Here is a 24,320-nt window from a genome sequence, read left to right as displayed (position 1 = left end):
GTTCCCAATGCTCCAGAGTCCAATGGCGGTGAGCTTTACACCACTCCAGCAGATGCTTGGCATTGCGCATGGTGAACTTCGGCTTGTGTGCGGCTGCTCGGCTATGGAAACTCATTTCATGAAGCTCCGGACGAACAGTTTGTGTGCTAATGTTTCTTCCAGAGGCAGTTTGGAACTCAGTAGTAAGTGTTGCAACCAAGAATAGACCATTTTTACGCACTACGCGTTTCAGCGGTCCCGTTCTGTGAGCTTGTGTGGTCTACCACTTCGCGGCTGAGCAGTTGTTGCTCTTAGATGTTTTCACGTCACAATAACAGCACTTACAGTTGACCGGGGCAGCTCCAGCAAGGCAGAAATATGACAAACTGACTTGTTGGCATCCTATGACGGTGCCACGTTGAAAGTCAGAGTTTTTCAGTAATAGCCGACTTCGCTAATTTGAAGAGGTGTTCACACACACCACACACACACACACACACACACACACACCAAAAGTTATAGTTTCAACAATGTAGAAAATAGTAAAAACAAAGAAAAACCCTTGAATGAGTAGGTGTGTCCAAACTTTTGACTGGTACTGTACATATGCCTTCGGAAAGTATTCACACCCCTCGACTTTTCCACATTTTGTTACGTTACAGCCTCCTTCTAAAATTGGTTAAAAAAATATTATTATTTTTTTTACACACAATACCCCATTATGACAAAGCAGAAACAGGTTTTTAGAATTGTTGCAAATGTATTACTAATTTAAAAAAATGACCCTTTACTCAGTACTTTGTTGAAGCAGCCTTGAATCTTCTCAGGCATGACGCTCCAAGCTTGGCACACCTGTATTTGGAGTTTCTCCCATTTTTCTCTGCAGATCCTCTCAAGCTCTGTCAGGTTGAATGGGGAGCGTCGCTGCACAGCTATTTTCAGGTCTCTCCAGAGATGCTTGATCGGGTTGAAGTCCGGGCTCTGGGTGGGCCACTCAATGACATTCAAAGACTTGTCCCGAAGCCACGCCGGCGTTGTCTTTGTTGTGTGCTTAGGGTTGTTATCCTGTTGGAAGGTGAACCCTTGCCCCAGTGTGGAGGTCCTGAGCACTCTGGAACAGGTTTTCATCAAGGACCTCGCTGTACTTTGCTCTGTTCATCTTTTCTTCGATCCTGACTAGTCTCCCAGTCCCTGTAGCTGAAAAACATCCCCACAGCATGATGCTGCCACCACCATGCTTCACTGATGGTGCCAGGTTTCCTCCAGATGTGACATTTGGCATTCAGACCAGAGTCCTTTAGGTGCCTTTTGGAAAACTCCAAGTGGGCTGTCATGTGCCTTTTACTGAGGAGTGACTTCTGTCTGGCCACTAACATAAAGGCCTGATTGGTGGAGTGCTGCGGAAATGGTTGTCCTTCTGGAAGGTTCTCCCATCTCCACAGAGGAACTCCAGAGCTCTGTCAGAGTAACCATCGGATTCTTGGTCACCTCCCTGACCAAGGCCCTTCTCCCCCATTTACTCTGTTTGGCCGGGTGGCCAGCTCTAGGAGGAGTCTTGGTGGTTCAAAACTTCTTCAATGTAAGAATGATGGAGGCCACTGTGTTCTTGGGGATGCTGTCAAAATGTTTTGATACCCTTCCCCAGATCTGTGGCTCGACTCAATACTGTCTCGGAGCTCTATGTACAATTCCTTTGACCTCAAGGCTTGGTTTTTGCTCTGACATGTACTGTGAACTGTGGGACCTTCATATAGACAGGTGTGTGCCTTTCCAAATCACGTCTAATTAATTGAATTTACCACAGATGGACTCCAATCAAGTTGTAGAAACAGCTCAAGGATAATCTATGGAAACAGGATTCCCCAAAACTCAATATCAAGTCACATAGCAAAGGGTCTGAATACTTATGTAATACATTTTTTATTTTATTTAACCTTTATTTAACTAGGCAAGTCAGTTAAGAACCAATTCTTATTTAGAATGACAGCCTACCAGCCAAATCCTAATGACAGCCTACCAGCCAAACCCGGACGACACTGGGCCAATTGTGCGTAGCCCTATAGGACTCCCAATCACAGCCAGTTGTGATACAGCCTGGAATCGAACCAGGGTCTGTAGTGATGCCTCTCGCAGTGCCTTAGACTGCTGCACCACTCTGGAGCCCTAAATAAAAGTATGTTTGCTATTTTTTATAATTTAGGAAAAAAATATATATATTTTCACTTTATGGGGTATTGTGTGTATATTGATGAGTAAAAAAATGAGGCTGTAAAATGTGGAAAAGGGGAAGGGGTCTGAATATTGTCTCTCATTTAATTAAAATTCCAAATAAATTGTTTTAAATGTAATATCTTCTGTTGTTCTTGTCTATTACTATTCTGTACTTTCTCATCTATTTGTATGTTTTATGTGGACCACAGGAAGTGGAGCTGCTGCATGAGCTGTAGCTAATAGGGTTCCTAATAAACTAAACCAAACAATATTCTCTTACTATAAAACCTAGCCGCTGGTGAGTTGAACCCTCTTAACATGAACTTTCTCACAATTTCAGAAAACATATGGGTTCCCTCCACCTGCTTATTCCCTCTTTGATTCCAGGAATCCTCCAACGGAGAGGGAATCGTCCAACTTGGATTTCTGGAGACACTTTGTTTTGACAATGATCAACTCACCGGTGCAAAAGTGGGCAGTTCCATGTTGTAGTTAGGATTCTGCCGCAGCCATTCCATCAGGCCCTTGTTGGCAGCCTCTCTGTCGATGGCCACCACCTCTGGCTGGGTGGGTGTGGAGGGTCCCGGGGGGCACTCCGGTGGGGAGGAGGTGGACGACACCGCAGAATGGCTGATGACTTCTACCCTACCCTGTAGAGAAAAAAATGAGAGAAAACTCATAATCAGATGTCCTTGATTCACCACTCAAATCTAGTATGAAGCTCTAGAGACACAACCTTGCATACCAATGCACATGATTTGCCTCCTCCAAGCACGAAACCACAAGAGTCAACTTTATTGTCCTTCCCCCTGAACTTGGTAGGGGGAAGAGGTCCACAGTAATTATCATCAAAACCAGGAGGGGCAGAAAACTAGTACCATTAAGCTGTCCTTTTTGCTGTTCACAAAAACAAAAGAACTTCTGACTTTGCAAACCTGTTGTTCCGGCACGTGCATTCCTCTGCTCTTGACGAACCCCATGTCGACAGCCTCCACGTTTCTCCGTCTGCCTCGCCTTCGGCGCATGAAGGCATCGTCGCGCCTCAGGTTGCCATTGACGATTTGGCCGGTGACGGGGTGGATAAGACCTGCTTGCAGGATCCCGGCCATGTCTACTCCCACCGAGCCCTGCATGGCATTCTGAATGACACTCTGCATGGCGCCCAAGGCAGGCAGTTTGTGGGAACTAGGGTGGACCTGGTGGCTTATGTGGTCTATAGTGGCTGCCACTTCGCCCCCAATGCCCAGATCCCCGGCCTTGGAGAGGTCCATGGCCGCCTCCTGCCAGCCGTTGAGCAGCAGCGCCCCGCCTCGGTGCGGCACCGTTAGGGGCATCTTCTCCCCTGAGTGGCACTGCTTGCTGAGCACCACGCCCTCGTACTCAAACGACCGCCTACCCCGCTTTAGTTCGGGCAGATAGGGCGGCGCCACCAGCCTCTCCTGCAAGAGAGGCAAGGATGTCAACCTCCAGCCTCCTGGGCTGCATTCTCCGGCACCTCTTTGCTTGTACTGAACAGCATGGAAATGGAAGAACAATGGAAGAATATTAACGAGTACTGACAATAGAAAGGTGAATATCCACAAAAACATCAAAGAAGATTTTCCACAACAATGGTTATGAATTATGATGTGAGAAAGGGACAAAGCATGAACATGGGATAGTCACCTTGGGCAGGCGGGTGACAGAAGGGGCTGGGATGTTGAAGTTAAGGTTCTGGGATGGCTGTACCCTGGTTGAGATGAAGCTAGCCCTCTGGTGCACACTGTTGGGCACACAGGTGTTTGCCAGAGAGCTGGGAGAGTCATACTGCTGGCTGGACGAGGGCCACTTCCCCTTCAAGATGGCGTGACATATACTGTCCAGGCGGTTGATGATCACCCGGTCCTGCAAGGCAAAGTTGCACAAAAAAGCCCCATGTCTCATTCCTCTGGTTCCCAGTATATGACACACACACACACACACACACACACACACACACACACACACACACACACACACACACACACACACACACACACACACACACACACACACACACACACACACACACACACACACACACACACACACACCTGCTGCAGTCTATTATCTAGCATGAAGCTAAGTTACTTTAACCCTAGCAGCATGTACATCACAGGGTTTCCATTAGGAAAATGTGGTGACAGATGTGACCGGGAAGATATTAATTTACCGTCCATTTGAGAAATTTTGCATACCCATATGCATTGGGTGCATAACCCATTGTGCTCAGATTGACAGAAATCACATTTAGATTATGGTAATGCATATTAACAGAACATGCAACTCATGTAATGAAGGAGTCAATAAAGCATAATTTTCAAACATTTGCCAAAACGCAATTCGCAGGAAAACACCATTCTAAACAGCGCAACTGATAGTGGTTCCATATGTGACAGAGATGAAAACTTAGAAAGAGGGGGAATCTAAAGATGCAACCACTAGGATGGGTTGCTATTTTGACTAGGATTGTGCCTTTGGCTTCTGGACAACGCAAAAAAGTTACTATGAAAACCAAATAGAACAGGAACGAAATGGCATAGTTGCAGGTCCAATAGGGAAGAAAATAAAATACATTTGTGAAAATTATATAATTACTACAGGCTATACATAAATAAATAAAATAATTCCAAATACTTCAAAAGAAAGAATAACTTAGCTACAGAGGAATCGAGGATCATTAGCTTCTTTTAAAAATGAGATATGGCTTGTTTCAAATCACAAACTTGTAGGACTATGCCTATTTGGGAAGGCAGCAATTTGGGCAACACACATAGCAATAAGCAGCCCTAAAATTTCCCGGTTTCTGTAATGCCCCCTAAAAAAAATGCATGCCTTGCGGCCAAAGTGCCCAGTGTTCCCTCTCACTTAAATGGCTCTCTCAGATATATCAATTCTTATTAGCAAATGCCCGTCACGTGATTGGGTCCTTCTCACAGGCGTAGCAGCTCTGAAGGAGAAGACCGACACGTCGGGGATGCAACAGCGCGTGTCCTTATCGAATTCCCGAGGCGCTTATTGAAGATGTTAAAAGATTTGTCCACATATACTTTTCATTACCTAACAAGATGAGCAGGCCTAACGAACAGAAAAAGCACTATGTCAATCTACTATCCCCCATGGGGTGGCAGGGTAGCCTAGTGGTTAGAGTGTTGGACTAGTAATTGAAAGGTTGCAAGTTCAAGTCCCCGAGCTGACAAGGTACAAATCTGTCGTTCTGCCCCTGAACAGGCAGTTAACCCACTGTTCCTAGGCCATCATTGAAAATAAGACTTTGTTCTTAACTGACTTGCATATTAAAATAAAGGTAAAAAAAAAAATAGTACAAACGTTGACCTATTCTATTGGTCAGCTTGTCCGTCTGTGCGAGAAATAAATATTCCAAACATACTCTGGGACAGTTGTGGAACACTATAGATCTCAAATTAATACAACCACTGTACATCGAAAAACCTTTTAAAAGCAATGAGGCTGATGCAACAGATCAGAAAGTTAAGTTTAAAATGTTGATACAACTATTAGGCTATTTCTTCACATTATAAGAGCAGCAATGCACACACGGCAGAATAGCTACTGTTTTTCGGTTTTCAAATCAATTTAAAATCGGCTATTTTGGTTAATGGCCTTGATGCCCGGGCAGATAGGGCACCTCTTGAAGGCCAAATGGCCTTGACCCTAAAATCACGAAATTCCAAGCCGGTCACAATAGGTTTAGCTGATTATTGAGTTGCGGCTTTCAGTGGAAAGGATCTAAAATATGGGTGAAGTATAATTGAGTATAATTTAAAATCTTTCTTTTGTGCTATGTTGGTCTGTCTGCATGATACGTCTTGCTTGTCTTACAGTATGTTGCTCTGCGTGTGCTCACTGCCCGTCTGTATTGTTATTGTAATTGTTTTTAATAACCTGCTCAGGGACTGCAGTTGAAAATAAGCCGGCTGGCTAAAACCGGCACTTTTACTGAAATGTTGATTAATGTCCAATGTCCCTGTAGAAATGAAAAATAAAATAAACTCAGAAACAAGAAGCAGAGGGGTGTGTGGCAAAGATAGGCGAGTCTGTCTCCGAATGGCTACGCTGTCTTCCGCCAATTCTTGCGCATTCATTGTGTGAATTGTTTACCCTTTGATCATAAAAAAAATATATATTTTCTACATTGTAGAATAATAGTGAAGACATCAAACCTATGAAATAACACAAATGGAATCATGTAGTAACCAAAAAACTGTTAAACAAATCTAAATACATTTTAGATTCTTCAAAGTAGCCACCCTTTGCCTTGATGACAGCTTTGCCCACTCTTGGTATTTTCTCAACCAGCTTCATGTTAATGTCCACAATTTTGGAATGAGATGTTCGACAAGCAGGTGTTCACATACTTTTGGCCATGTAGTGTTTGTTCACTATGCGTGACAAAAAATTTGACTGGTAAAATAGGTCCTAAACCAATTTAGAACTGGACCGGAGACCCACCTCTCCAGTCTGTCATGGTCAACAAAGTCAAATGCAGCACCTAAATCCAAGAGTACAAGGACAGAGAGCTGTTTGGCATATGTGTTGGCTCTAAGATTGTTTTCCACTTTCACTAAGGCTGTCTCTGAGCTGGGCACGAAAACCAGATTGGAATTTTTCAAATACAGTTGGCACTTAGAAAACATTTAGCTGTTTGAAATCCAATTGCTCCAGAATTTTGCTTAAGAATGGAAGGTTGGAGATTGGCCCAAAATTGCTAAAATCTTAAGAATCTAGATTACTTTTCTTCAGAAGGAGTTTCACCATAGCAGTTTTTAGTGCAGCGGGTTAAGTGAGTGATTAACAATAGCTTGCATTTCTTCAAATAAGACTGTTTTGAATAAAAACTGACAGATAAAAACTGTTTTTGAAGACTGTGGTGGGGATAGGATCGAGAAGGCAGAAGGCTTAAGTTTGATATCACTTTCCTGAGCATGTCTGTGTCAACCAGGGAAAATAACTCCATAGTATCTTTGCGTGGTAGGTTAGGGCACATATCAAACGTCTCAGTTCTTGCTTGACTGATACCCTGCCTAATGTTTGCAATCTTATTTCAGAAATATGCCTCAAAGAGGAAAGTTCACATAGGTTTGCGGGGGTAGGATTTATCAGGCCATCAATGGGTGAGAATAGCACTCTCAAATTATTTTCATTATTAGTGATCAAGTTAGAAAAAGTAGCCCGTCTGGCATTTCTATTGCCAGAATATCATAATGGACCTGCGACTTTGACATTCTCTACTTCTGCTCTGCCTTTCTGCAATTTCTCTTTAACTGATTTGTTTCTTCACTCATCGAAGGTGCTCTCCATCGGGATGTGGTCTTTTTCAACATTACTGGAGCTATGGCAATCAATGGTTGCCCTTCATTTGGTATTACATTTATCAACTAAATAAAAAGAAAGAGGAATGCAGAATATGTGATGGTGTATTGTTCATACACTCAAGATCTGTAGCAACCTCAGAGATAAGATGGCATTTCTTAATAATACATTCAGTATTACCCTGTGCTAACAAGGCAGTAAGAAATACACAGTGGTGATCAGATAAAAGATACAGTGCATTCGGAAAGTATTCAGACCTCTTGACTTGTCCCACATTTTGTTACATTACATTACACACACACACACACACACACACACACACACACACACACACACACACACACACACACACACACACACACACACACACACACACACACACACACACACACACACACACACACACACACACACACACACACACACTTTGTTCCAGATACATTAAACATTATTTGCATAAATATTCAGACCCTTTGCTATGAGATTTGAAATTGAGCTCAGGTGCATCCTGTTTCCATTGATCATCCTTCAGATGTTTCTACAACTTGATTAGTCCACCTGTGGTAAATTCAATTGATTGGACATGATTTGGAAAGGCACACACCTGTCTATGTAAGGTCCCACAGTTGACAATGCATGTCAGAGCAAGTTCCGAGACAGGATGGTGTCGAGGCACAGATCTGTGGAAGGATACCAAAACACATTTCTGCAGCATGAAAGTTCCAAGAACACAGTGGCCTCCATCATTCTTAAATGGAAGCAGTTTGGAACCACCAAGACTCTTCCTAGAGCTGGTTGTCGGGGGAAAGGGCCTTGGTCAGGGAGGGGACCAAGAAATTGATGGTCACTGACAGAGCTCCAGCGTTCCTATGTGGAGATGGGAGAAGGACAAGCTGTAGTCCAGGGTGGTTTTCAATAAGTACGCCCCTAAAGTTTGAAGATAAACATGTTTCAGTTAGAAACATGTAATCCAACTTTGAGCTCAGTAACGAGGTCATTCAAGAGAAATAGCATTTAAAAAGTGCCATCTTCACCCCTGGGGCATCTGCCTCAAGGTAACCAATGGAATAACAAATCAAGTTATTCATGTTATAACCACGTTTTCTGACGGTCTCCAATCTATCACAATGGTGGGATATGACAGTTTGTATAAACTCACTACAAGGTGGAGTTAGAGGAACATAAATTAGGTTACCCACAATAACTATAGTGTCATTTCTATGGGTGTTGATATACTTTCCAAGTCCTATGTTACTGATGAGAGGGAGGACTGGAGCAATACCAGACCCTGTCCGTTAGTCTCTGAAACAGCTTGCGATGTTGCTGGAAATAATCCTGGAACCCCTGTGTTTAGGGAGAATCCTGTCTCTTTTAAAAAGTGCATGTTCAAATCAAATCAAATGTGATTGGTCACATACACATATTTAGCAGATGTTATAGCGGGTGTAGCGAAATGGTTGCTCCCACAGCAAAATCACTGTTTCCTTTTGTGACAACTTTCTTGTTGTTGCAGAGTTTCCCAGTACTCGTTTAGGAAAACGAGTCGGCTGAAACGTTGCGAACCACTTCGATAGCGGGCAAGGGATAATTATTTTCTTCCCTGTGCTTGCGAGTGTTTAAAAAAAAAAATGTTATAGTCCACCCTCAGATTGTCTAAAGCGAAGGTTGTTTTACCCTCGTGAGAGATAATGGTGTCAATATATATAATTTTTTTTGTACCATTATATTACTAGGCAAGTCAGTTAAGAACAAATTATTATTTTCAATGACGGCCTAGGAACCGTGGGGTAACTGCCTGTTCAGGGGCAGAACGACAGAGTTTGTACCTTGTTAGCTCGGGGATTTGAACTTGCAACCTTTCAGTTACCAGTCCAATGCTCTAACCACTAGGCTACCCTGCCGCCTCGGGAGTAGTTGGCCAGAACTGTATACAGGAGGGAGTTGATGTCATGGACACAGGCTCCTGGGTGACAGTGGACCTTGGCCGGTCCAGACCGTAGGCAGGCCAAAATCTCTCACCATCGAGCTGCCCACAATGATGGTGCTCGTGATGGAATCGTACTCCCAGGATCTGTGCTGACTCCCGGGGCCGTGCGAAAATCCAGTCTCCCATGGGCCGTGGAGTTGAGCTTAACATCTGTCCATTGGATTGGGAAAAGATCAACGGCGTCGACTCATCGACAGCTTTGCTATAGGAGGCATTTATAATGGAGATTTGGTTTGCCTGGGCAAGGTCGGTGTACTTAGAAAGCAGGATATCCTTTTCTCTCAGCTGAGCGAGCAGCCGGAAGATCTCTTGCATTTAGGGCAGACAAATCCCTGTCCACTTTTCAGTTCCACCTTATCTTGTGATTAAGTGGAAATTATTTCACACCTAAAGCATGTGCCCAGCTGTGGATAAAAACACAGGTGAGCTCGCGCTGCTAGCATAGGCCTCCTCTGTTTTCATGACGGGTAGCAGCTAACTGGTACTCAACAGGAATCCGGAACAAACGTACAGTCCCAGCCGTAAAGGCAAACTGCATTGTGGAATCCATAGCAATTAAAACTAGCTATGATTCAAAATGATTTAACCCTTAACAGTCCAAGCCCTGTTCTAAGTCGGGGGAGGTTCTACTAATCTATATGGAATTGTTTTAAGGTCATTCCAAGGATCATTTTGCCATTTGAAGTGTGACATCGGCGGATTGAGACACATCCAATGCAAAAAAACAAATCGCTCACTTAAACAGATTTTTCTGGGGATGTTTTAAATTATACTAATAAGATTTCTGCGGGTGCGCGAACATCGACTCTAGGGGGTAAAACAAAACAATTTCATAGAAACATCAAACCGAGTCTAGACAGTACACTCTTCTGTTGTGCGCTTGGATGACGTATGTGATGTGAAGTTGCTTACAGTGAATGTTCCTGAGTTACAGTTTTGACTTAAACCTACTTGAAAATCTATGGCAAGACCTGAAAATGGTTGTCTAGCAATGATCAACAACCAATTTGACACAGCTTAAAGATTTTTTAATATTTGATTTATTACCCCCTTTTCTCCCCAATTGGTAGTTACAGTCTTGTCCGTACGGGAGTCGCAGCGATGGGACTCGGGAGATGCGAAGGACTTGCGTCCCCCGAAACATGACCTCGCCATGCCACACTACTTCTCGACACACTGCTCGCTTAATTCGGAAGCCAGCTGCACCAATGTGTCGGAGGAAATACTGTACACCTGGCGAGCCTAGTCAGCATGCAGCCGCCAAAAGGAGTCATTAGAGAGCGATGGCTCAAGGACATCCCAGCTGGCCAGTTTCAATACATTTGCTCCCAATACCAAAAGCATGTTTTCACTTTGTCATTATGCGGTATTGTGCGTATTAAATCCATATTTAATTCTGTAAAAACAAAATGTGGAATAAGTCAAGGAGTATGAATACTTTCTGAAGGCACTATATTAAAACTCTAGTTTCTATTTGAAATTTGCTATTTGATTTTTTTCCCCAACAATCTCCCCCTCGATGATCACCAATCCTCGGTATGAAAGAGCAATGGAAGTTATAAGCCTACTGCTACATTGGCCTAAAAGCTATGAGTTCAATGCGCTCATTTCTTTAGCCGCTAATGGATCACGGTGTACCAATGTCTCCATATGTCAGAGGCTGGTGATCTCACATTAGTTGACTTTGAACTTTTCTATCATTTTAATTCAGATTTTTATTATTAACCACGTGACAATGTTTTTGAGAAACAAAAACATTATGGAAATTAAACTGTTCAACGAAAATGTGCATATGACAATCATAACTGGCACGCAAAACGGTAGAAATGGTAGGATAAATTGTAAGCTTCCCCAAAACAATTGCCATCAGGTTTCAAACAAATAAGTATTTCAAACAAATAAGTATGTTTTCAAAATGCATACTACCTGCAGGTCACATTGTAAAGTGGTAGGTGACATGCTGATAGCCTGTTGCCTGCACTTGAATGGTAAATGGGAAACGTGCTTCAATTACCAGTTGAGAAATAAAAGTAGCAGCTCTTTTTAATTGTGCACCAAAACTGTCTTTAACATGCAATTGCATCTAGAAATGTTTGAGCAATGACTGGGCTTATAAAAGCACATGTTTTACTCGTGGAGCAACCAGCTGAGGAGCTGCAGGAGAAATCCCACTCAAAATAAAATCTGCATGCTGTGCGCGTGTGATAGCTGTGTTGGATAAATAAGATACGACTACTGATAAATAAGATGATGACTAATGAAAATACACACAGACCAATTTAATTTAAAAAAATTGACTAGCCTTTCCATCAATTAATAAAAAGCATTATTTTGCAATGGGATGTTTTTGAGGGGCATGCAACAGTTTTATTTTATTGGCTTTTCATTTATAATTTTTTTGGCCAAAAGCCGCAAATTGCTGGCTAACGGAATCCCTGGTACTTCTCTACCTCAATTAACTCGTACCCCTGAACATCAACCTGGTACTCCCTGTATATAGCCATGTTATTTTTATTTACTCATTTTTTTTAACCTTTATTTAACTAGGCAAGTCATTTAAGAATAAATTCTTTGGCCTACCACGGCCAAACCCTAACCTGGACGACGCTGGGCTAATTGTGCGCCGCCCTATGAGACTCCCAATCACGGCCGGTTGTGATACAGCCTGGAATCGAACCAGGGCATGTAGTACTGACATGCAGTGCCTTAGACCGCTGTGCCACTCACCACTATTGTTATTCACTGTGTATTTCTTCCTTGTGTCAAGATTTCTATTTTTTTAAATAAAAAAATATTTGTATTGTTGGAAAAGGACCCCTAAGTAAGCATTTCACTGTTAGTTTAAACCCGTTGTTTACAAAGCATGCAACAAATAAAATTTGATTGATTTGATGGCCTAGCTGTCAAAATTGGCAACATATCGTGAAAATGTATGATTAAGAAAATCTGCTTTTTGGTTAGGGTTTAGCATGAGGTTAAGGCTATGGTTAAGCATAGGATTAGTTAAAAAATCAATATATATATTTGTTTACTTCTTGCTTTGCAGCTGACGCTAACCCGACAGTGACAACCGATTGCCTTGGCAAACATAAAACAAACTGCTTTCAAAAGTGGTTTGCGGGTCAACTCCCTGGGACTATACCTTTGGCCACTCAGAGAAGGAGTACAGGGCTTTCTCCTGCAGCAGTTGGGCGATGGTCGGCTCCCTCGCGTCCTGCAGACTGTCAGGCATCTCACACATGGACATGGGGGCTGCAAACCGTGCCACCTCTACATAGCTGTCCACCACGGAAGCTGTGGAGTGGTTAGTACATAACACAAGATCTCAACTACAGGGCATCCGGAGAAGGTGCGTGGAAAGGTCATTTTCAATGCTACATGTTTAAAGACTGCTAAAAAACTAAAAAGCCACAGCAATTTGTACCATATTTAATTACCATATTTTAATCTTTACAACTGTCTAGCTGTAAGTTACCTGGAGTTTTCCCCCTTTTTTGGGGCCTATCCTCGATCTCGTCCTTCATTTCCAGCAGCCCCTTTGTCTGCTCCAGTTTGGGCGTGAGGACAGTGCTGTCAGGCTCCAGGATGTCCGACTTGCTCTCAGAGCTCTCTGGGTCCAGAGGGAACTCCAGTTTGATCTGTGGCTCAGGCTGGGACATGGGGACTGAGGGGGATGGTGGCAGAGAGTCTGTTGCATCAACAGTGGGTAGTGTGTGTTCGCTGAAAGTGCTCTCTGCTTCGGCAGGCCCCTCGGAGGCCCCTTCTGGTTCTACGTCGTAACGTTCCTCCAATGGCCCTGCGAATGGTTCTTCTGGTGCTGGGTCTTTACAAGAGTCTTCCAGAGGCCCCTCCACTGGTTCCTCTTCCTGGGGATCCATGGCTGACATCTCCAGAGGTTCTTCAAACTGCCCTTCGAGAAGCCCCTCCTCCCCTGGCCCTAAGGCCATGTCCCTTTCTAAAGTCTCTTCCCTTGGCCCCTCTAGAGCAGCCTCAAATGACTCTACTGGAGATCCCATTCCCGTCCCATCGCAGGCACCCTCGAAGGGCTCCTCTTGGTGAGAGTCCTCGCATGATATACCTGATGCTTCCAGGCCCTGCTCCGGCCCCACCAGATACAGACTGTCCACAGACATCTCTTTGTCAAACTCAAAGTCCACATCATCCTCTGCCTCTCTCTCCTTGGAGCTGGGCATGTGGGCGACGGCGTCCGAGTTGCTCAGCTTCTCCTCTGGCTCCTCGGCATCACCCTGGTGGTGGGGGTACAAGGTCATATGGGACAGCGACAGGGGCGGAGGGGGGACGTAGGGTGAAGGGCAGCTTGTGGAGAGGTCGGTGTGCTCCTCAGCAGGCTCCTCCTCGCTCACGCCGATGTCCTTGAACAGCATAAAACTGGAGGGTAGCGGTTCCCCTGGGTCGCTCCGGGAGGGGGGGATACCCAGGCAGTCATCAAGCACTCCCCCTGCTCTGTCCTCCCTTCCCCCATCTTCCGGCTGCTCTTCGGGGTCCAGGAACTCCGTCTCAAGGGTGGGCGCCCCCAGGATAGGGTCAGCGTCGTTGAAAATGTCTGCGGCGCCGGCGTGGTCCGTGCTCTCCCAGGGTGCCTGCAGCTCCTGGTCCAGCTCCAGCGAGGGCGCCATGAGGCCCGTCTCCTCAGAGGAGCCCTGCTCCCCCACCAACACGTCGCTGCGCAGCTTGCCCGAGATGATAGGGTCCATTTCGGTCGACTGCTCGCCATTCAGCTCCCCCTGCACACCATACGAGTTGAGCATGCTCTGGCCACCCTGCGCTGAGTTGAAGGGGAACCCGTTGAAGGCCTCCTTGGCAGACTTGCAATGGAGGGAATCTGAGGCCAGGCCCTCTTGCTGCAGTGAGGCCAACTCTAAGGACTCATCCAGAGGGGGGCAGTCCAGGAAGCTCTCCCTGGGCCCAGACACCATACCTAGGCTGCCCCCGGGATCCGTGCCCACTATCTCTGGCGGGTGACCATGGACGTGGATGTGCGGGTGAGAATGGGCATGGATCGACGAGGAGGAGGAGGGGGTGGCTGGGTGGTGGTACTCCGGCGGCTGGGGAGAGTGGCATTGGCCGAGGCCCGTTTCGTACAGGCAGCAGGGGTGGTGGTGGGGCAAGGGTGTCATGCCTGCGTGGTGCACCCCAGGATGGTAGCCCTTGTGATTCTCCTTCTGGACGTAGTTGCGGTGGGCCTCCAGGAAGGAGAGTTGCGGGTCGTTGAGGATGTAGTAGTCGGTGCGGCTAAGACCGTGGCGGGCTGCCCCAATCAGGAGGTCGCGGTCGTGTTTGCCACACTCCCACCACACGGGCAGGTAAAGGCTGGGCCGACACAGTTGCAGCCGTGGGCCCAGCAGCTGGTGGCGCAGCACCTGCTCTCTGACCTTGCGCAGCAGTTCGATGCGGTAGAGAGTGCGTGCTGCTCGCTCCTCCGTGATGGGCTCTACAAACAGATTGTGGTCCAGAGGCCCTGACAGACAGATGGAGAGGGCTTACTTTCATATAATTGTATCATTCAAATCATGCCATTGTAATGTCACTACTATTGTAAAAATAATACTGTCATAAATCTACTAACCTCCACCTATCTTCCCCATGCTTTCGAAAGCACCGCTAAAATACGCAAACAAATCTATGAAGTGAAGCATCCTTTTCACACAACTTCCTTTGGCAGAGACTAATTTAAGGATCCATGCTCCTTTTTAAAAAGGTTCACATAAAATGACATGCCCAAATCTAACTGCCTGTAGCTCAGGACCTGAAGCAAGGGTATGCATATTCTTGATACAATTTGAAAGGAAACACTGACATTTGTAGAAATGTCAAATTAAATGTAGGAGCACATAACACATTAGATCTGGTCAAAGATATATAAAGAAAAAAATATGCAGTTTATTTTGTACAATCATCTTTGAATTGCAAGAGTAAGGCTGTAATGTATTATTCCAGCCCAGGTGCAATTTTTGTCCACTAGATGGCAGCAGTGTATGTGCAAAGATTTACACTGATCCAATGAAACATTGCATATCTGTTGAAAATGTTGTATCAAGACTGCCCAAATGTGCATCATTGGCTTATTGATATGTTTTCAAGTTCATAATTGTGCACTCTCCTCAAACACTAGCATGGTATTCTTTCACTGTACTGTAAATTGGACAGTGCAGTTAGATTACTTACAACCTCATGCTAATCACATTAGCCTAGGTTAGCTTAACCATCCCTTGGGGGGGCGATCCTGTAGAGGTTAAAGGTTGAGTATAATGTTGTAGAAGCTTGCAGGATGCACTACTAAGCAACAACAGCTGCAAATACCAATAAAACAACATCATGTAATTATTTCCTTGCTTTGTCTAACTACACTATTTTGAATGTAGAAAATATGTTTTGTGGTTCCAAGTGGATTATTTATTTAGTTTCAAGTGTCTATTTAGTTTCAAGTGTTTATTTAGCACAAGTGTTCTAGAAAGGTTATCACATTGGCTTTTGCCACGGTTGGCACAGCTCTGGTTAAGTGGCAACGTCAGCATAGCTACAAATTCCCATGTTTCCATGCTAGATTCTGACCAAACAATTAGCTCAACATGTAAAATGCCTTTTAAAAAATTAAAGATTTCAACAAATAGAAAGTGTTATCTAACAAAACAACATTACACTACATTATGACATTCCCTAGGGTTAAAAAATTCTGGTTTGATGATTACTGATTTCCTGCATATTCCTTGATTTTTTGGAAAACCTGGGGATTTTGGGAAAGCTACCGGTATTTTGCAACCCTAGCATTCACTAATAATAAACTATTTACATATTATAGAAATGTGGGTCCATTTGCGGATGAAATTCCTACTTATTGTACCTTTAAGGGCAAGCTCTCTTGCTCTGCCTCCTGTGGAGTAGTTACCTTCGTCCTTCCTGGGGGGCAATCTACAGGCGGTGCGGCACATGGACACAAAGCTGCTGAAGTATCTCTCCAGGCTCTCGTCCGTTTTCCTCTCCAGCCGGGCGAAGGAGCGGAACTGACTCCAGTCAAAGGTTTTCTTCTCCGGGTCGTACACCACGCCGAACGACGACACGGTGCGGTAGAAATCTGCTTGCTCACGCCGTGTCCACCTGCTCATAAAAAAACAGGCCTACCATAAGCCTTTTATAAAGGGGACATGCACTGACCATGTGACTGCCCAAGGCATCAGCTGTGGGTCTCTCAGCCAAAAGCAGTCTGGTTTCAGAAACACACATTGAAGTCACATTTCTTAATCCATTTCTGACTTTATTTTTTATATCGTCTTTGACACGCACAATTTTTTAGGGCCACAAACAAGGAACCAGTCCAATTTCATCCCCTTGCCTAGCAGGTGTTGACAGATCTTGAAGGATATGCTATGTGAAAGTTAGTTTATAGGAATGCTAGCTGGAGACATCATTGTGTTGCTAAGATATACCCAGGCCTTACAGATCAGTGAACATAGAAGGGGCAAAGAACCGAAAGGGAACGGGACCGAGGCAGCACATAATGTAGGGGATCAATGACATCACCCACCTTTGCTCTGACATCATCACCCACCTTCTCTGCCACTCCAGGAAGAGAGGGTCAGGTTTGGCAGCGGTTGCCGTGCAGTGCCTAAGCTCCTCCCCCAGTTGCCAGGACATCGGTCCTGGGCTTGCCCCTGGCAGCAAGAAGTCATGACGCAGGGGCTCGCGCCGCATGAAGCGCTGGTAAGCTGTGATGAGGCGACGCAGCCTGGCAGTAAGATTAGGGCCGGCGGGCCACAGAGGGCGACCCTTCAGCTCCATGCCCTCCTGGCCCAATTCTTCCTGGCCAAAGCCCTCCTGGACCCTGTGTCCTATGTCTGGAAAGTAACAGAATCAGATCAAAGATTTGTTTACATATATTTACATGCATTATATAGTAACTTTTATAGCCATTTTTGAGATGGGAAATCTTGTTTTTTATGAAGTTAAACATATGCTTTTATGACTGAATGTTAGGTGAAATAAAACTACGTTTTGACAAAATTACACTTCCCCTGAAGGCAATCTATTTGAATATTAACCTATTAACCTACCTGCAGAAAATGATTGAGGTGGAACTTGGAGTTGGTAAAACCCCGATAATCTATATGCATTCACAGATTCTCCAGTTTGTAAGACATTTTATTCAAAAAGACAAGTTCAAAGGTAGCTGAACACTTACCTTGAACAACAATGTCATGCTTGTCCATTGCATCATTGCTGGAGCTGGTTTCATCCTTTTGGAGCAAAAATAAATGATAACTTCACAACTCAACCTTTTCAGACACCGAATCCTTAATTTTCATTTAGCTGAGTCACTCGAGAGTCCATACCTTATTATCAACCCTTTCCACTCCCTCCTCTCCCTCCTCTTGCTTGCTTTCAGGATCGTCTTTCACGTCATCACTTTTGCAATTACTAAAAAGAACCAACAATTAAGATAAAGACCACAAAATGATATCACTTACTCCATCACCAGAGTCAGCTTGACCACGCAGGATTTATTGACGTATTTAGGGGAACTAGATTTGAGGTATTGCTGATACATTACATTTTGAGGCATGCAGACATTGGTTGACATTCACATTCGTACACAGCACCTGAGATTCGGTACTGCGGATGTTCATATTACTGTAAGCCATCCTACAAATAAGACTTGTGCCCTACGGTAAGGCGGAGGTGGTTCTTGCCTGTCAGTGAGGTCAGCCATCACCTCTCCTCCACTCTGCTCGGCTGAGAGCGCTGTGACATCAGGCATGCCCACCCTCTCCAAGAAACACAGCTCTGGGTCGGCCCGCATGGCGTTGTACCGCTCGTACCCTGAGGAGACACCAGGTGCCAGGTTTACTGAGCGCCGATGGTGATGACGGCAGTGGCTTTAGACTTAAATCTACTATTCATGTAAAATGTATAATCAATGTATCAATGACTAGTAACTGGGATATGTGGTAGGCTACGTCACATATGTGCACCACATCATTACTCTCGCTCTGCTGTGTGTGCATTTTGCACGCTGTCACTCAAATGGCGAGGGGCTGAAGATCATTGGCTGGAACTCCAATCGCTAGGGGGCTGGCCCAATTTGGGAAAATGTAGGGAAAAGCACAGCTTACAGAAAAACAGTCACTGTCAAACTAGTAATTCTGCTCATAGATTATGCATGTACGACTTACACATTGACACACAGCCCAAAGTGGGAGGTTTAAAAAATACTTCATAGTCGCCAATGTTCCGGAGCATGCCTTTAAAAGCGGACTCTAATCCACTGATCATCAGGACCTTGATAAGTTAAATAAGATGTTTTAGTGTTGTCCTCGAACAAAAAAGCTTGCACACCCTGAAATTCTCTAGAACCAAGGTTGATGTATGATCTTCTGAAATGGCTAAACCATGACTTCAATATACTGGAACATAAAATACACCGACCCCAAATATAAATGCAACAAGCAAAGTGTTGGTCCCATGTTTCATGAGCTGAAATAAAAATTCCATGAATGTTCCATACGCGCAAAAAGCTTACGCTTGTGCACAAATTCGTTTACCTCCATGTTAGTGAGTATTTTTCCATCCAACTGACAGGTATGACATATCAAGAAGCTCATTAAACAGCATAATCATTACATAGGTGAACCTGGCCTTTTATTGGAGACAATAAAAGGCCACTCTAAAATGTGCAGTTTTGTCACACAACACAATGCCACAGATGTCTTACGTTTTGAGGGAGCGTGCAATTGGCATGCTGACTGCAGGAGTGTCCATCAGAGCTTTTGCCAGAGAATGAAAATGTTACATTCTACCACAACGTCGTTTTCGAGAATTTGGCAGTACGTCCAACCGGCATCACAACCACAGACCACGCCCAGGACCTCCACATCCGGCTTCTTCACTAGCGGGATCGTCTGAGACCAGCCACCCGGACAGCTGATGAAACTGTGGGTTTGCACAACTGAAGAATTTCTACACACTGTCAAAACCGTATCAGGGTAGCTCATCTGTGCACGCCGTCCTCACCAGGCTCTTGACCTGACTGCAGTTCAGCGTTGTAACCGACTTCGGTGGGCAAATGCTCACTGGCAAGCTGGAGAAGTGTGCTCTTCACGAATGAATCCAGGTATCAACTGTACCGGGCAGATGGCAGACAGCGTGCGGTTTTCTGATGTCAACATTGTGAACAGAGTGCCCCATGGTGGCAGTGGGGTTATGGTATGGGCAGGCAAAAGCTACAATTGTATTTTATTGATTGCAATTTGAATTTAGCAATACCTGACGAGATCCTGAGGCCCATTATCATGCCATTCATCCGCCACCATTATCTCGTGTCAGCATGATAATGCACAGCCCCACGTTGCAAGGATCTGTACACAATTCCTGGAAGCTGAAAATGTCCCAGTTTCTCCATGGCCTGCATAACCACCAGACATGTCACCCACTGAGCATGTTTTAGATGCTGTCTGGATCGACGTGTACGACAGCGTGTTCCAGTTCCCGGCAATATCCAACAACTTCGCACAGACATTGAAGAGTTGACAACATTCCACAGGCCACAATCAACAGCCTGATCAACTCTATGCGAAGGAGATATGTCGCACTGCATGAGGCAAATGGTGGTCACACCAGATACGGACTGGTTTTCACGCCCCTACCTTTATTTTATTTTTAAGGTATCTGTGACCAACACATGCATATCTTTATTCACAGTCGTGAAATCCATAGATTAGGGCCTAATGAATTTATTTCAATTGACTTATTTCTTTATGAACTGTAACTCAGTAAAATCTTTAAAATTGTTACATGTTGCATTTCTATTTTGGTTCAATGTACATAAAATTGGATTGTATAGTAAGAGCCATGAGGGTCTGACAAACAGGAGACCCTAGACTAGAGGATTACCGTGTTTGTGTACCCCTATGAGGAGAGACTTATCTGCCTCTGCATCCCACCAGCCTGCTGGGATCTCGATGTAGTCGATGTCAGGCAGTGCCACCTCCAGTTTACTGCACAGATCACACACACAAATCAGCCATTAACTTTAGTCTGGTTTCCCGGACCTAGAAAAGTAGGTGGTATGATTAATGGGTGCCCTCGTGGTGCACTTTGTACCTGGCAGGAATACCCTCCAGGAACTGGGCAGCAGCCTCTCCCAGGACCTCCGCCTTCAGGTAGTACAGCATCCTCACCCTCAGAAGTACCCTTGGCACAACAAGGCACATAACACAACACATAGACCAGTCATCAGTCTCTTTTTCAATAAAACACCAAACCACTTAGGGCCAGTGGAGCTGCAAAGCATTTCCCCCTGTTTTTAGGAAGACATAAAACAAACAAAACTAAAACATGAAACTGTCTTCATTTGTAAAGAAAAGCTGCAAAAGCTTAGTAAATCTAGCCATTTACTCCTCAGGCTTCAGCACCTAAAATCATAATTTCAAACAAAACTAGATTATGTAGATTTTGTAAGCTTTAGCTACCTTAGGAATCCCATTCTTCAGAGGAGAACATGACTGTTCACCAACAGCTGAAAGTGAGGAATGGGGGACTCACTTGTTGCAGTGCTGTTTGAGGTGTTTCTTGTAGCTGTCGTCATGCAGCACCACCTCTGGGTTGCAGTTTACCAGCCAGTCTGCATGCTTCATCTCAGGCACACTCAGCTGGTTCTTTAATTTCTTACCCTTGCGTCCCCTGGGCACTGGGGCCGACAGACCTGCTTGTGGAAAGGTTGGATTTGAACGATACCAAGTAATCACCTTACTGCACACCAGTCCAAATTAAAGCACAGACTTTGGGATCAGAATTGGAGCTATGGCTACAGTCATTTGGAGACCATAGGAAACCATCGGACAAGGGTGAGGATAGCTTTTTTTTTTATGCTAAGGGAAGATGGAGTAGATACAAGATGTAGTACAAGATACTGAGTGTGGATTCAAACCCCCATCGCAGGGGGCCATGCATGGTCTGGAGTCAGCTTTCTAGACCATTATGCCAAACTCTGGCACTACGAGTTGCTTTTCAGAGCTTGTTTATTCATTTGAGTGTTGTCAACATAACTAGCCATATTGCCTGTCCTCTTTCCCCCCACTCCAAATCTGAATGAGTGAATGGCAGCTTGTATCAAAGGGATGTTAGTGAGTCTCTCACCAGAGTGGTTCTGCAAGTCCTGTTTATGGCCATCCTTGGCGGGTGTGATGAGGTCCCAGATAAAGCTCTTGATCTTGTCGTCGCCCTTGTAGTGGCGCACGCAGTAGACCAGCAGCGACCGGCACAGCACCTCAATGTCACATTCGGCCAGTTGCCACTTGAAGCGCCCGTGGGTCAGGATGTCCTTCCAGCGACCCCAGCTGTGTGAGCACACACAGAGAGATGGAGCGGGTGGCATGAGGACCGATACACCATACCAGTGTCAGAGTCAGTTGGATAAAATACCTAAATACTGTACTATCATGTAGCCTACTGCAGTGCTTCCCAAACCTCTCCTCAAGTACCCCCAGCCAGTGCTACATATTTGATGTATTCCACAACTAATTTGTCAATCAATCACCAAGCCCTTCATTAGTTGACCAATTGAATAAGGTGTGCTAGCACCAGAATACATAAAATAAATGTTACTTATTGGGGGTTACTTGAGATGTTTGGGAAACACTGGTGCACTGGTGTAACTCTGCAGTAATTAGTAAGACTGCTTACTAAAAAGGTACAATTTGAGATACAGACATAAGGCACAATCATTTTTACGGCATGGCACAATAGAAAGGCTATTGAAAGTATAACTGAGAAATGTAAGAGGCGGTAAATCTGACCCGAATATGAGCAGGTTCTTCTCGACGCGGAAGCACTCGGCGCGGAGGTAGTGTCTGTTCCTCTCGCTGAGGCGGCGGGTGCGACAGGGCCTCTCTTCTGAGTCGCTGTCCAGCTCTGAGAACTCCATCAGCTCGTCATCCTCGAACGAGTTATAGTGGCGTGTCTGCTTCCTCACACGAGGCGTGTCAATCACCAGGCTCTCCTGTCACAGACAGGGGAAAGAGGTTCAGGCTTACTACAGAGATGCTAGTTGTAGGTCCCAAGAAACAAAGAGATCTGCTGTCGGATCTGACAATGAATCTCGATGATTGTACAGTCGTCTCAAATAAAACTGGAGGATCTCAGCGTTACTCTTGACCCTTAACTCTTTTGATTAACATACAGTTGAAGTCAGAAGTTCACATAAACTGAGTTTAAATGCATTTGGCTAAGGTGTTTCACAAATCCTGACATTTAATCCTAGTAAGAATTCCCTGTCTTAGGTCAGTTAGGATCACCACCTTATTTGAAGAATTGGAAATGTCAAAATAATAGTAGAGAATTATTTATTTAAGCTTTTATTTCTTTCATCACATTCCCGGTGGGTCAGAAATGTTCATGCACTCAATTAATATCTGGTAGCATTGCCTTTAAATTGTTTAACTTGGGTCAAACATTTTGGGTAACCATCCACAAGCTTCCCACAGTAAGTGGAGTGGATTTTGGCCCAATCCTCCTGACAAAGCTGATGTAGCGGAGTCAGGTTTGTAGGCGTCCTTGCTTGCACGCGCTTTTTCAGTTCTGCCCACAAATTTCCTATAGGATTTAGGTCAGGGCTTTGTGATGGCCACTCCAATAACTTCACTTTGTTGTCCTTAAGCCATTTTGCCACAACTTTGGAAGTATGCTTGGGGTCATTGTCCATTTGGAAGACCCATTTGCAACCAAGCTTTAACTTCCTGACTGATGTCTTGAGATGTTGCTTCAATATATCCACATAATTTTCCTCCCTCATGAAGCGATCTATTTTGTAATGTGCACCAGTCCCTCCTGCAGCAAAGCACCCTCACAACTTGATGCTGCCACCCCCGTGCTTCACGGTTGGGATGGTGTTCTTCGGCTTGCAAGCCTCCCCCTTTTTCCTCCAAACATAACGATGGTCATTACGGCCAAACAGTTCTATTTTTGTTTCATCAGACCAGAGGATATTTCTCCAAAAAGTATGATCTTTGTGCAGTTGCAAACCGTAGTCTGGCTTGTTTGTGTCATGCACAAAGTAGATGTCCTAACCGACTTGCCAAAACTATAGTTTATTCAAATAAATTGGTGGAGTGGTTGAAAAACAAGTTTTAATGACTCCAACCTAAGTGTATGTAAGCTTCCGACTTCAACTGTATAACACATATTTCAAGAGCAGCCTTGAAACACGGCAAACACGGCAAAAATCTGAAACCTTTTCCCCCAAAATGACACAGAAAAGCTGATCCAGGCATTTGTCACTTCAATATTAGACATCTGCAATCCTCTACCCTCCAACAACTTGGATAAAGCACTAAATAAACTTCAGCTAGTGCTAAATATGGCTGCTCGAATCTTGACTAGAACCCCAAAAATGTGATTATATTACTCCAGTGCTAGCATCTACATTGGCTTACTGTTAAGGTTAGGGCTGATTTCAAGGTTTTACTGCTAACCCACAAAGCACTACATGGACTTGCTCCTACCGATCTTGCCGATTTGATCCTGCCGTACATATACTACATGACCAAAAGAGGTGGACACCTGCTTGTCAAACGTCTCATTCCAAAATCATGAGGTTTCATTTGGAGTTGGTCCCCCTTTGCTGTAATGATAGCCTCCACTCTTCTGGGAAGGCTTACCACTAGAGGTTGGAACATTGCTGCGGGGACTTACTCCCATTCAGTCACAAGAGCATTAGTGAGGTTGGACACTGATGTTGGGAAATTAAGCCTGGTTCGCAGTTGGCATTCCAATTCAGGGC

General features: G+C 44.7%; 1 protein-coding gene across 10 annotated transcripts in view; it reads right to left on the bottom strand.

Annotated features, from left to right (window-relative positions):
- Positions 1–24,320, bottom strand: part of chd6 (chromodomain helicase DNA binding protein 6) — a 103,152-nt gene that overhangs the window by 22,365 nt on the left and 56,467 nt on the right. For 5 of the 10 annotated variants that reach the window (XM_064965453.1, XM_064965452.1, XM_064965446.1 and 2 more), the window contains exons 21-35: positions 22,339–22,541; positions 21,680–21,879; positions 21,086–21,248; positions 20,645–20,734; positions 20,435–20,538; positions 18,235–18,364; positions 17,878–17,962; positions 17,727–17,781; positions 17,073–17,382; positions 16,437–16,645; positions 13,005–15,008; positions 12,672–12,823; positions 3,856–4,074; positions 3,126–3,698; positions 2,652–2,840 (exon numbers count right to left, since the gene is read on the bottom strand). In XM_064965453.1, the coding sequence (XP_064821525.1) occupies positions 2,652–2,840; positions 3,126–3,698; positions 3,856–4,074; positions 12,672–12,823; positions 13,005–15,008; positions 16,437–16,645; positions 17,073–17,382; positions 17,727–17,781; positions 17,878–17,962; positions 18,235–18,364; positions 20,435–20,538; positions 20,645–20,734; positions 21,086–21,248; positions 21,680–21,879; positions 22,339–22,541 (4,686 nt within the window). The remainder of the gene's footprint in view (positions 1–2,651; positions 2,841–3,125; positions 3,699–3,855; positions 4,075–12,671; positions 12,824–13,004; positions 15,009–16,436; positions 16,646–17,072; positions 17,383–17,726; positions 17,782–17,877; positions 17,963–18,234; positions 18,365–20,434; positions 20,539–20,644; positions 20,735–21,085; positions 21,249–21,679; positions 21,880–22,338; positions 22,542–24,320) is intronic. The other 5 variants (XM_064965450.1, XM_064965449.1, XM_064965447.1 and 2 more) reach the window with 5 other exon arrangements.

Source organism: Oncorhynchus masou, chromosome 5, assembly GCF_036934945.1.
Source record: "Oncorhynchus masou masou isolate Uvic2021 chromosome 5, UVic_Omas_1.1, whole genome shotgun sequence".
NCBI classification, from domain to species: Eukaryota; Metazoa; Chordata; class Actinopteri; order Salmoniformes; family Salmonidae; genus Oncorhynchus; species Oncorhynchus masou.
Note: the sequence above shows the minus strand (reverse complement) of the source record. Positions and strands in the feature narration are given on the sequence as shown.